The sequence below is a fragment of the Rattus norvegicus genome, chromosome 15, assembly GCF_021556685.1.
Source record: "Rattus norvegicus strain SHRSP/BbbUtx chromosome 15, alternate assembly SHRSP_T2T, whole genome shotgun sequence".
Taxonomy (NCBI): domain Eukaryota; kingdom Metazoa; phylum Chordata; class Mammalia; order Rodentia; family Muridae; genus Rattus; species Rattus norvegicus.
This window is the reverse complement of record NC_141548.1, coordinates 28,349,883-28,363,543: the sequence shown is the minus strand read 5'-3', so window position 1 is coordinate 28,363,543 and position 13,661 is coordinate 28,349,883. Positions and strand designations below refer to the sequence as shown.

The following is a 13,661-nucleotide window of genomic DNA, read 5'->3' as shown; positions in this document are numbered from 1 at the left end:
CCACCGGAAGTCCATTCCGGCTGTCCTGGAGATCCCGTCTAACAAGCATCCCCATGATGCAGCCAAAGACTCCATCCTGCGCAGGGCCAAGGGCAAGTTTGCTGCTGAAGACATGTGCTAGGGCTGCTCAGCCCTTAACCCTCCTCTCGCTTCCAGGTCTCTCTCAGTTGGCCACCCTCTAAGTTTCAAGCCTTGGTTTCCAGACCCTCCCTTCCTCTTCACTGAGTGGCTGTCAAAATAAAGGGTGTGAGAGGGGCAGTTAGGAAGTAAGGCATAACCAAATGTGGATATGGGTTCCCCAACAGAGACCCTTTATAATTGCCTTAATATTGGTCAGATGTACAAGTCACAGCATAAAAGGTTGTAACCACAGCCCTCTGCTTTTCTTTCTCTCTCTTTAAAATATTACTTATTTTATTTTGTGTGTATTTTGCTTTATTATATGTGTTTTGCCTGCATGTATGTGTGTGCACCACATGTGTGCCTGGTGCCCAGGGAGGTCAGAAGAGGTGTTGGACCCCCTGGAACTAGAGATGGCTGTGGTGGATGCTGGGATCTAAACCCAAGTCTTCTGCAAGAACAGCAAGTGTCCCTAAGTGCTGAGCCACCTCACGACCCCTTTCTCGTCATTTGATAGGCAGGGCCACAGGGTGGCCCAGGGGATGTCTTGGATGGAATTATAATTTGCAAAGGCAGACTCGAGAAGCACCAGGGTTACACGAGGGGTTTAGTACACACCTTCCTGAAAAGAAGGCTTCTTCTTCGTTCTTGAAAAGTGCAGGTTTACTACTGCCAAGGGGTGAAGGCCTTAAGCAGTTGTTAATGATGATGGAATATTTGCTTCCGAGACTGCCAAGTAAAGGGTTTCTTCCCCTTCCCATAACCCCTCAAAATTTCCTTTTCATCTATTGAGTGTCTCTCTCTCTGGGGTCTTAAGCAAGGATTAACTCTAATGGAATACTCCCAAGACATTCATTTGTCATGGCTATTTTATTTAAAATTTAAAAACTTATCTATTTTATGTTATTTTTCTCCTTAAACTTTACTTTATTGAGTGGTATTTGAAAACTGTGGGATTTTAAGGAAGTTATAGAGAGATTATTTTCTTTCCATTTTCAGCCAGATTTGTTTCAAACGTAAACACTATATACAAACCTAGCTTACTGGGTGCTGTCAGATGCTCAGTAGGCAATGTCCCGTTAGCAAAGGTTTATAAACACGTGCCTAGGTCTTTTACTTGGTGGTTCTAAATGCAGAACGAACAAAGTCCTGCTTCCCCTGTGTTCAAGCTATGGCCAGTGGCTTGGCCAGTAGCCCAGCCTTCCTGAGGATTCAGATTTAGGGCAGGCTTGAGAAGTGGGTACATCGTTTCCCCAGAAAGCAGGCAGAGGGTTCTCAAATGTCTCTCATTAGAAAAGTTGCCCTAAGGTGCTGGCCAATGACCCACGTTTCGTGTGGGGACTCACACAGCAGAAGGAGACAACCTACTCCAGCAGATCAGCAATCCATCAATCACGTGATTGGTGGGCAGCAGTTTGAATAGAGTCCTGGTATTTTTGGTACCAAGTCTCTTCGCTCTACCATAACACAAAGGTGTTCAGAGTGAAACGTCAAATTGCAGATAAGGCGCTGTGTCTCGGTAACACACCATGTGAGAAGCTGAAGAAAAAGCCATCCGTGATTGCTGGCTGTGCATGAAAAGACAAGAACATCTCCCAGACTTCATGGAATGGCGATGAGTAAGGAAGAATACGCCAGACAACGGGAGAGGAAACTGCCCTGGGACACAGACGCTCAATTCCTTGACAGTGTGATTAACCCTTCAAAATAGAGAGAGTCAGCACCACCGAATGCAACACGTCGCAGCCATCCGTTATGAAGAAAGCAGAGGGAAAGGAGAAAGATGGTGAGCAGCTCTGAGGCGAGCTGCTCTGAAGACCACGCCTTCCTCTGATCTGTGAGAGTCAACCCCTGACCGGCTTCTGCACTGCGAGCTTCTTCTGGTTCCCCTGTACACTGTTAGTAATGCTGCCTTCTGGGAGGAGGAGACCTGCCTCCCTTCACCTCAAGGTGACCCTGCTTTCAATGCCTTTCCTCACAGGTACACGGCTCAAGGACAAAAGTGGGCCAACGGGAAAGGACCGGCAGCCTTTACTGTCCACTTACGGTGTGCGGGACCCTGTGATGAGACTTTCCATTAAGTTTTTAAAAAGTCATTTCTCACAATATTGCAACAAGCCTGTCACTACCGTTCTGTAGCGTAGGTGCCGATACACTAAGAGAGGTTAAATAATCTCCCCAAACCACACACCGTGCTAGTCTTCTTCCCATCGCTATGACAAAACATCGGGACTGATCAACTTAAAAAGGAGAAAGACTTGTCGTGACCCACTACTTCGGGACCTGTGGAGAGGCACTGAATTGTGGCAGGAGAGGGCAGGAAAGCAGCTGCTTGCCTCATGGCATCAGGAAACAAAGCGAGAAGGAAGAAACTGAGGTCATTTTAAGGACTCCCTATGGGCATCCCAGCCGTGACCAAAATTCCTCCCAACAACACCACCCTGGGGATCAAGCCTTTAACACGTGGGTCTTTGTGGAACTTTGAAAATCTGAACTATAGCAGTGAGTGCAGGGGAATCATGGTGTGAAAAGAAGTTCTTAATGAGATTCTGTGGTACAGTGTGAGAGCCTTTGCAGGGAGGCACGTGTTAAGTTAAGTTGGAAAGCCCCCCTCTCTCTTTGACATTCTGATACTCCTTCCTCTACCGCCTAAGTGTTGGGATTACAAGTGTGCACCGCCATGCCTAGGAGTATGCGATGTTAGAGATAGAAACCAGGGCTTCATGCATGCCGGGCAAGCACTCAGCAGCCTCTAAGGAAGCTAATACTCTCTCTGATCTGTAGCTGTAGGTGCAGAATTAGGGCATAGAGCCTAACATCTTCCTGTGCAAAGACACAGGAAGTGAGTATGGGGAAAGTGTCAAAGAATAATGACTGCACTTGACATGGTAATTACCACTTATCAAAGTGTCGTTTGAGGTAGAACAGAGTAAACCAGAAGCCATTTTAGCAGCGTGTGATCTGCCTTCACGGAGCCTGTCTTTGAAGACAAGTGCAGTGGTATCTCTGTCTGCACCAAGCCATCTCAGAAGGAGACTGCTCTTGGACTGTGCCTGCAGTGATAGGCCGCCTTGACTCTTAAAAAGAAACGATCTCTGTTACTCTGGGGTGCCCTGCTCTTTTGCATCAGGAATGATGTTTATTTGCTAGGTCAATCAACCTGCAAAGTCAATCTGAGGAATGGCCACCAGAGGGCAGCATCTCCCAGTCATTCCGTAAGCCATTTCTGGAGAACAGTCACTGGCTCTGCCTTTATTATCCCGTTTTGTGTGTTTAAATTAATGTTTACTAATTCTTCAAAATATCACACAGTGTGCTTTGATTGTCTTCACTTTCCTCTCTCAATTCCTCCCAGATCTGTCCCCCATTATCCTGCTCATCCAACTTCATGACCTCTCTTCCTTCCCTTTCTTTCTTTCTTTCTTTCTTTCTTTCTTTCTTTCTTCCTTCCTTCCTTCCTTCCTTCCTTCCTTCCTTCCTTCCTTCCTTCCTTCTTTCTTTCTTCATCTCATTGTGTCCAGTTTCTTCAGCCCCAATACTCTTGGGTGTATGTAGGGTTGCATTCTCGGAGCATGGTCAACCTACTGGAAGTCACACACTTTTCAAGAAAGCTGACTTTTCCTCTCTAAGCCACTAGGACTTCTCAATAAATCCTCAGTTAGCAATGACGCTTCCTGGCCACCTCTACCTTCCAGGCTGGGATTTTGTCTGGCTTGAGTTTGTGTGGTCTTGAGCACGATGTCTCAACAGGTGTGAGTGTATATGTGCACACGCCCTGTTGTTCCCAGAAAACAGTCTCACTCTAGTCACCCCTGCCTTACAATCTTCCCACTCTCTTCCTCCAAACGATCCCTGAGCCTTGGGCCAAGGTAGTGTTAGTCTTTAAGGGAGAAGTATAGTTTCCCCAGAAGAGGTGATTTATTCCACTAGCACAACCCTCACAGGAGGGGGGAGGAGAGGCTAGACTGAGGTTTGTTCTACCTTATCGTCCTTCATTTGCCGGATATAGAACATTCAAGTCAATATGTTATCTTGCCTCAACCGGAGTCTACGTACACTTTTGGGAACTGACGTTTCCCAACCACCAAACACTCCCTAAAGATCATACTAGCTAACTCTCCTATAAAACCCAAACTCCAGCTTTATCTAGATTCATCTTTCCTTGTTTTAGACTCCAGTAGGCAGGCTTGGGCAACTAACCTCACTGTTATGTTTGTTCTGACTTGCTCTGTTAGTTAGCTCTACTGCCCGATACTTAGTAAAGAGAGCAATGTTTGCTTTCAAGGAAGGCCATGTTGACAAACTAGTCACTCTCAGAGAAAAGGGTACAAAGGGAAGAGCAGGAAGAACGGGGAGATCTTAAGTGGAAGGAGGGGGATGGGAGGGTTCCGAGCAGATTTTACTTTGCCCTTCTCAGTACCTCTCCAGAGCCCAGTCCTTACCATCCTTTCCCCATTCTTGTTTTCTTCTCAGGCACTTTCTAGGTGATGATGGACATACAGAGGACCCAATCCTTGCTTCTGCTCTTGTTGCTGACCCTGCTGGGGTTAGGGCTTGTACAGCCCTCCTCTGGCCAAAACCTACTTTAATAAGGGATCTTAAACCCTTCCACCTTCCTTCTAGCCCTCCACCCACCAGAAGTCGTGGAAAAGAAAGGTTGATAGGAAATGGGGGTTGTGTGGACCTGTTCAGAAATAGTTCTTGGGAGCTATTCTAGTATTCATTGTCAGCAGTCCAGTCCTCTAGTAAAATACCAACATGAAAAAGAGGCTGCAGTCCAGCCCACTCTGTGAGCACCACTCACGACTCAGCAGCAGTAGTTCAATCCGGAAGAAACCTCTAGGCTCCACCAACCAGCCCGAGTCCATGGAAATTGCAAGATATCAGGAGAAGCTCTTTGGTGAGTTAGTCTCTATGAAGTCATGACAAGTGAAGGTCAGCAAGAATATGTAAGATGAACCAATACAAGAGTTCCCTGCCACTGTCTGTGGGGTCGTATTTATATTCTTTCTAAACATTACCTGTGCTCTCACGTGTGTGCTTCAGCACAACATTCTCTCACCTGTGTCTGCTTCACCAAAGCATCCTTTCCTTCGTCTACCCCAGCATAACATCATGTGACATAACTGAGTTCCAAAGAAACCAGAAATTTCCACTTCAGAGTATAAAATGTGTAGCTTTTTTCCAATAAATGCAGAAACTCTCCTGATTTACCCTCAGATGGTATCAGTCTCCTTCCCTTCCCAATTCGACACTTTGGGACTCACTGGAGCTGGACTTTGGTACACCAACTTCTATTCCTTTATTTGGTCACTTCTTCCTCCTAAGGGTGGCTACCAAGGTCCAGCTATCAAAGTATTGAAGTCCAACAAAGAAAAACCCCTTTTGGTTCACCTAATTAACATGCCCAATTAAAGTTAAACCCCTCACCCTAACACAGGGTCTCCCCATTTACCTTTACAAACTGCCATTTTCCCATTTGCCATCTCTGTCTCCTCTTATCCGGACGCAGCAGTCCCTTGTCCCTCTGAGGAAAATAGCCCTCATCCGTTCTCCATTGCCCTTTTCTCTCCTCTCCTTTGTTCCCTTCCCTCTCTTCCTCTATCCCCTGTATTTGTCCCTTATCCCTTCTGTCTGTCCCTCTGAAGAAAATAAATCTTCCTTGTGCTGAGAACTTGGTCTGAGAACTCAATCTTGGAGATCCTGAGCCAATACTTTTCCTCTCATACATTATGATTCATAACAAGAGCAAAGTTAGTTATGAAGTAGCAACAAAAGTAAGTTTACGGTTGGGGTCACCACAACATGAGGAGCTATCTTAAAGGGTCACAGCATTGGGAAGATTGAGGTGAGAACTACCACTTTACAAGATCACCAAGTATACTTCCCCACAATGCCATCTCTCTAGTCCCCTGCCTTGTACTTCTTACACTTTTTGCCTACTGTTTGCCAAATAACCCGGGGACACACTTGTGAGGACTAGATGAGCCCCTGAGTGGATGTGTTTTGTTGACACGAGTACAACCAGGTCAAGGAACCTAATGCCTCAGACTCAGGGAGTGACAATGCCTTCCCTGGACTAGGCTCAGAGCAATGGAAGGGGCTTTTCCTGGCCCGAGCTCGGATGTTGAAAGTGTGTGCAGAAAGTACCAACCCACAGCTGCTTCCTGGGTGACTGCAGCCTGAGACCATTCCCCTTCGGAGAGCCTCTTCCAAGATTAGCTAGCCCACATCCTTCGTCCTTCTCCTTCTTTCTCTGTATAATGTGATGAGTTTCCAGCGGCTGCCAACGGGTCTCCATCAGAGCACAGGGCCCATCTAACCCCGGGTTTCCTGTGCGCATGTCTGTCGTTTCTACTTCTCCGCCGTCCCATTCACGTCAATCCCAGAGCTAAGCGGGTCAATGGAGGATGACAGGAGACAGGTAGGATATTCGATATTCTCCATTATTAGAGCAGATTTATTTATTCTTCATGCTATAGAACGAAGCGTCGCACAAACCACCTAAGCGGTGCAGACACATGCCTGCTAGCTTTCTGTTCTCAGCCTTTCAATCTAGACGTTATCCAGCCTTCAGGAGGAATAGGAGACTCCGTAGCCTTGGTGGGTGTGAACTTCCCTCCGGTGTACAAAAAGACATGACGATGAATCTGAGACACAAGGCCTATCACTTAGACAAAGACAAGACTAGACTTTGGAGTGGGGTTTTTCTGGTTTGCTATAAAATACAATTATGAGAGAGACAGATCTCCCTCTGAATTCCCAGACAGCCAGCTCTCTGAACACAGCCGAGTTTAAAGATTCAGAGGCTCGAGTTTATTCTGACAGGCATCATGAGCCAAATTCTGATTTGAGTAACACTGGCTTAATCAGTGCATTGGGATGACATCCAGTGTTCAGAGAGCAGGAAAAGAGTTGACTTTAATAATGAACTCTATCCTCTCATAACCCAATAATTTCCAGTTCTACCCCTACTGTTCATAGTTATTCAAGTTTTTCCCCCTCCCCCGTCAAATTCGGGATTAGGTCAAATAGGCAACACCCACCTGGTCGAGAGAGACAAGGACCTGACTGAGTGAGGAGCAACACTTTGGAGAAGGTGTTTACCAGTGGTGAAAGGAATAAGTTTAGTCAAACTAAATGGAATTACATGTCAAGGCCTCAAGTAAAAAGGAGTCTAGGAAGGTCATAAAGAAGTGTCCATGCGTACCTGCCTGGGTGGTCTGTCTGTTCTGTTTTCTCTCTGTAACAAAATCCTCTCAGCTTTCTCCTAGCTGAACACTTCTCACAAGGCAGAGGGGGCTGCCTGGGATCCGATGTCTCCACCAGGGAGCCAATACCCACTTGTGTGTCAAGCTCCTGGGACTCATGAGAAGGTTACCAGGAGTTGCAGGTCAAAAACTCTTGCGGGCTTACAGTGACAGAACTCTTCATCTCTAGCCGCACTTCCTTGTTACTATTTGAAACAGTTGTGAAATTTTAGCTGTGGTTTGGTGAAATTTAAAAATTGTTTTTTCTAGCAGGACTGTTTGCTTTCTATGAAGTCCTTGCAAACCCTGAGAACACAGGTTAAGATCCAGGGCAGAGGCTTCTGGGGGTCCCTTCAGCAGCTGTGTTGGGAAGTCTAGATCACTATCTGAATATAGTAGAATAAAAATGAATGAATAAATAAAAACGAACAGCAGAAGGAATATCAAGGACTTCGTAGATGGAGTTAATATCTTGACAGAATGTGATTAGGAAGTAGCTCAAACTTTACATCCAAAGGGAAACACCAGTCCCTCAACTCAGGAGCCATGGACTAAGAAGCTTTTGGAAGAGAAAGGTGGGGGGCAGGGGGTAGCTATAAGAAGTTTCCAGAAGTAATGGCCATCTCCACTTCCTGAACTATCTCAGTAGTTCCACATTTCTCCAGCCGTACAAGGGCATTGCTCCCCCATCCAGTTTAGTTTGCATCCTAATACGGCTGTATATGCAAGAGGCCTTTGGAACTGTTGCGTTAGATTATAGTAGAGTTTGTAGATGTATTTGTAGAGAGTATGCTTCCACATTTAAAGTGGATTATCCCTTATTTGATGAACACTCGACTGGCTAGAAATGCCTGTGGTAGGAGAACTCTGCACAAGATCCTGACAGAGTGGCAGATTCCTTTCACACACGTTCTAGGACCTGCTGACTGATGCTCTCATATACTGCAGGGTAGACTCTTTGAAAGCCTATGGCTTGGGGTGGGGAAGTGGGTCTGTAGCAGATATTCTCCCAGTGTGGGCAAGGCCCTGGGGTGCAATTCCCAGCACCACAAAAAAAGAAAAATCATCCTTCCCTTTCTTTTAAATTGGGAGAAGGTTTGTTGCAGGTATGAAACAGAATAGCCAGAGGCATCTAGAAGAGCCTAAAACAGACAGGAGGGGGGAGATGGGGTGGGAGGAGGAGGAGGAGGAGGAGGAAGAGGAGGAGGAAGAGGAAGAACAGGATGAGGAAGAGGAAGAAAAGGAAGAGGAAGAGGAAGAACAGGAGGAGGAAGAGGAAGAAAAGGAAGAGGAAGAGGAAGAACAGGAGGAGGAGGAAGAAAAGGAAGAGGAAGAGGAAGAACAGGAGGAGGAGGAAAGGAGGAACAGGAGGAGGAAGAGGAAGAGCAGGAAGAACAGGAGGAGGAGAAGGAAGAGGAAGAAGAAGAAGAGGAGGAGGAGGAGGAAGAGTCATAGTGAGAGCTAGAGAAACAGGATATGGAAAAAATCATGCAGGCTATAAATTGCTCCCTGTCCTAATTTGTTTCACCTCTCAGTATGCCCTTTACTCTTTTCTATATCTGTTCAGTTACTACTTATATTTAAGTCTTCAGTAGCATGTGCAAACTTGTTAGACAGGGTTCTGGACATCTGTGCATTACAGTTGCTATTTTGTTTCCTCAGACTTATCTCTAAGTTATTGAAACTCAGGTGCTTACAAAGGCCTCTCCCTGTCACTCAGAAGCTAGAGACAAGGAAGCTGCATGGAATGCAGCTGGAGCAAACATCTGTGCATTACAGTTGCTATTTTGTTTCCTCAGACTCGGGTGCTTACAAAGGCCTCTTCCTGTCACTCAGAAGCTAGAGAATGCAGCATGGAGCCAACCCCCAGGCTGCCAATCAGCACAGGATTCGTGATTAGTCATGGGATGATCAGCAAGAGCTGGCATCCTCAGGTATGAGTTGGCGAATTCTTTTTGTTATGTTTGGTTTTCTTATGATGGGGTTGCCCAGGCTGACTTGAAACTACTGAGCCTCCTGCTTCCATTTCCTCCATGATAAGATTACCTCATCGGACTTTCATAAACAAGCTCTAATATCAATGGAGGCATGCAGACATTCTCCTGCCAAGGCAAACTGGAGAGGAACTCCACCGGCACAGCTGGACTAGTAGCGGTCTTTGCTTTATTGACATAAAGCACACCCACTGTCTTGATTTATCTACAAATTGCACTTTTGAACAGGTACTCTCACTTCTTGGTGACATCCTTGCTGAACTCCCTACAGAATAGGACCTAGCCGTTCATGGCCTTTCCCCCAGAGAACTTGTCAGTAGACAAGTTTTAGGGACAGATTTCTGGTTGTCTCTTGAAAACTCCCAACCATCCCTCTCTGGAGCCACCTCTCCCCAACACTTTGAAATTCCTTTGTGCCTGGTCCTCCTTCTTTGATGTTTGCAGACCTTGCCTGAGGCTACTCTCAGGGTGAACCAGAGTGTTCCACATGAGGAGATACAGAACGGGTTCACATACGAAAATGTTCCTGACCCCGCCCTCCACGCCACCACCCCTACAAGCCCAAAGCTCTGCACCCTACATTGTCATTCTTTTTTTCCACTGCTGTGGACTTCTTGGGAGCTCAGAAAGGACACAGACTCTGCTTTTCAGATCTCCATACCTCTGTACACACCGCAATCAGGGACGTGGGCACTGATTGGGTAAGTTAAGATTGGTGTGTAGGAAGCTTGATTGAAAGGTAGGAAATCGTTGGAAAGAGATTGACTGAATTTTAGAATTAAGGATGAAAATTGTCCAAATTCGTTGGCTCTCGAAGGTCCATCAGGCCCATATTTGGTCAGGGCTCATATAAGGTAAAAGATTCAACAGGGCCAGGCAGACTCAGTGGAAATGAGGGCAGACGCTGTTTAACCAGAAGTCTGACACTCCCGCAAAGCTAGTTTTATTTAGTCTTGGTATTTAGTTAGTTGAGACAATATTTCAGACCTTCTGTTTCTTCTCAACAAGCAGCTCTAAAAAACCATCATGCTTTTAAATAATATGGTCCCTAAAAAAAGACGTGAGAGTTTAGAAATGGTGTTGTAATTTCCCCTCGATTGGGGAGAAATGTTATGAGGAGGGCAAGACTGGAGCATCCCAATGGTGCAATCTGTGTGAAGTGCGGCCTGAGCCACAACTTACAACATCAGGAACCCAGAGTTGTCCTTGTTGGCAATATCTCTCAAGCAGTATACTTCCCTCAATGTTCCTTAGTCTTTCCACTTTGAAGAGATGTCTGTTGGACACTTGATCTTTTGAGCATTGAGGAGTTAGCTAGAGCCTGTGAGAGAGCGGCAGGCTCCTTCCATTGCATAGAAGACTGTTGGGGAACCTTGCTACTAAAGTAGAATGACCGGATGGCTTTCTGAACTCCTTGCACAATGGGGGATTCCCTTTCTCAGCCAGGCTTCCCTGTCTCTGCCTTTGTCTGGAGAGTGTCCCTTGCCTGAAAAGTGACCCTGTACCTAGCCCCCTAAAAGGCTACATAACATCACACATCCCTTGTTCTGGCTTCCCACCTGCACAATAATTGGGTTCTGTATTATAACCAATCAGCCCTTCCTCCTTGCTTGATGCTATGACCAATTAGCCCTTTCCACCTGTACCCCTAAAATGGTCCTTATACACTGTATCCCTGAAACAATAAATAGACTGTTTCCCTGCAGTGGTCCCTGAAGCCCTTCTGTCCCTACTCACAGCCACCCAACCCTATTCTCTGCCTCCGTTCCCTTTCTCCCCTCAGGCTCCAAGGAGAACGGGATTCAGGGGTAAAAGAAAGGGCATATAGGAGAGACTTAGAGATTTCAAAATGAATCCCATCTTCTTAGTGCAATTTTATCCTTGGCAGCACTCAGTCTGCACCATAGCTTTAATTTGCAATTACTTTTAGTCTCTAATCAGGGTTATCTTCTCTGGGAAACAAAATTACGAGGAATAGAAATGTAAAGTGTAGCGCCGCTTACAGGGCAGTATTTTACCATCTACTTCTCTTTTCTTTTTTTTTTTTTTTTCTTGTGCCCAATTAGGTGGCCCTGGTGCCTGCTATGATGTCCTCTCTAAAAGCCTGGGACACGCTCTTGCTCCTGCTGTGTCTGCAGTATAGCCTACCTGCACAAAGCACCTCCAGGAGGCAGTTCATGGAACAGCATCACCTAAGTTCAAACGAAGAGTTCAGTGCCTACAGCTGTGACGTCCTCATGACAGAAAAGGCTCTGAGACCGAGGCTCTCACACCCGTTTGTTTATATGACATGGTACAAAGTTGAGCATATATGCATTAGTAGCAACTGGAAAGATCGCTACAAAAATTTATATGTTTGGGCGCAGACTCCCATTAAGGTCCTCAGGTGCCAATGGGAGAACTTAAAAAGTAGATATACAGAGAGAAGGAGTTACAGCTATGTTCAGTTCCACTGCAATGCTGATGGGTATGTGGACAGCATAGAGGACATGAAGGTTCTAGAGCCCATCTTCATCTAGAAAGTCTCACCAGCTCTAGGCGGTTCTGAAAGAGCAGTGAGTAGTTCTCAAATGTCAACCTCCCTCACACACCCTTCACTCACCCATTGTGCCACCCATCCCCACCCTTTACCCCCTACTGTCCACCCCCTGCTTACAACAGCAACTGTTACTTCTGCTTTGCAATTGTATGTCAGTGTTTTTTAATCATTTTGTTTCTCTGGTATTACAGTTGTACTTTTAGGTTCTCCGTCTAAAATATCATTCCTCCCTTGTCGTTCTCTTGACTCAGCTCTCTCTTCCTGTGATAAAGTGTTAGAGAGAAAGCATTGAAAGCATTCAAGGGGGGATTTATTTGCCTCCTAGTGTCTGGGCTGGCTTTCAGCCTGTAGTCTGCTGGTTCTGCTGTCCCCTGGAGGAGTGAGGCAGAGCATTATGGTAGGGAAATGTGAAAGAGCCTCACTCCATACAGGCTGGCAAGTAGGAAGAGAAGGAAGGGGAAGAGTGTGGAGACGAGATGGTAGCTCCAGTGACTTCCCTCCTCCAGCTGGGCCTCCAGACCCACTCAGCTATGAATTCATCCACAGTCAAAGTCATTACAACCTCCATGACCCAAGTGGCAGATAAGCCTTCAACACAGGAGCCCATGGGAGGTCATTGGACAGCCAGACCATGGCAGCATCTTCTCTTGATTTATCCAAGATTTTTCCTGATATCGTCTTTAAGTCTATCCAAACCGAATGATCTGCCCTTTCACGAATAAATTGTTATCCACTGTGTGTCATACATGTACACACTGTATTTGTACAGTTTGTTTTGTGTGTTGGCAAGAGCAATGCAGTTACGTGTATTCAGAAGTTTCACTAGATGTGACATTCTTATACTTAGGCTCAAGGTATATTTTGTGTATGTCCCTGAATACGTGTGATATACCTATGTACTGAGGTAGACACAAGTCTTGGCTGGGACAATGGTTATGGTAGCACCTTTACTTCTAGCCAAATGGAAGGACAGGGCAGATTGCAGTAGATAACTAACCTGTTGGATCAAATAACATGTAAGTCTCTGGCTCATTGACGATGCCTGCATCGTCATGAACTGAGAACTGGGCGTAGGCCTGTGAGATTTAAGAAGAAACACATACACGGGTCACCCGTTTACAGAGAGTGCCCCCAATGCTTTACTGAGATCTCCTTACATACCCGAGGCAAAAGCCTTGGAAAAACAACAAGACAGGTGAAAATCCCCAACCAGGGAAACAGGAGAACAGAAAAAATCTGTGTTGTGGAAAGTCCCGGGCCCAATCAGGGACATAAACAATTTCTTAAGAACAACAGGCTGAAAGGCTCAGCAAGGGAGAAGGGTGTAATGGAAAGTCCCGGGCCAAATCAGCTGCCAAGGGTGTAAACAACTTCTTGCTATATCAGGCTAATAGGCTCAGCGAAGGGGAAGGGAAACACACCAAGGTAGGGCCCAACAGCTCTTAGCAGGTAGTCCAGGAAAGCTGTGGAATTTCTCCCCTCTTCTTATCCTTTGGCTTGGAATTGTAATTTTGTCTTTCATAAAACATACATGAAAAGTGTTCCAATCAGTTGCTCTCCCTGTCCGGAGAAGAATCCTAGCATAAAACAGATAATAAGGATGATGGGAAGATGGCTCTGTACATAAGAATATTTGCTGCCCCTCCAGAGGCCCAAGCTCAGTTCCCAGCACCCATATCAGGTGGCTTACAACCATCGGTAACCCCAGCTCCAGGGTATCCATTGGTATTTGCACTCATGTGCACACAGCCACATGCA

The 13,661-nt window shown here is 46.0% G+C and overlaps 1 protein-coding gene across 1 annotated transcript; it reads left to right on the top strand.

Annotated features, from left to right (window-relative positions):
- Nucleotides 1-9,947: 9,947 nt before the first annotated feature.
- On the top strand, nucleotides 9,948-12,658 carry Eddm3a (epididymal protein 3A). The gene is given in 2 exon segments (NM_001446713.1): nucleotides 9,948-10,065; nucleotides 11,431-12,658. A coding segment is annotated over 1 exon segment (435 nt). The 5' UTR covers nucleotides 9,948-10,065; nucleotides 11,431-11,448; the 3' UTR covers nucleotides 11,884-12,658.
- The last annotated feature ends 1,003 nt before the right edge of the window (nucleotides 12,659-13,661 follow it).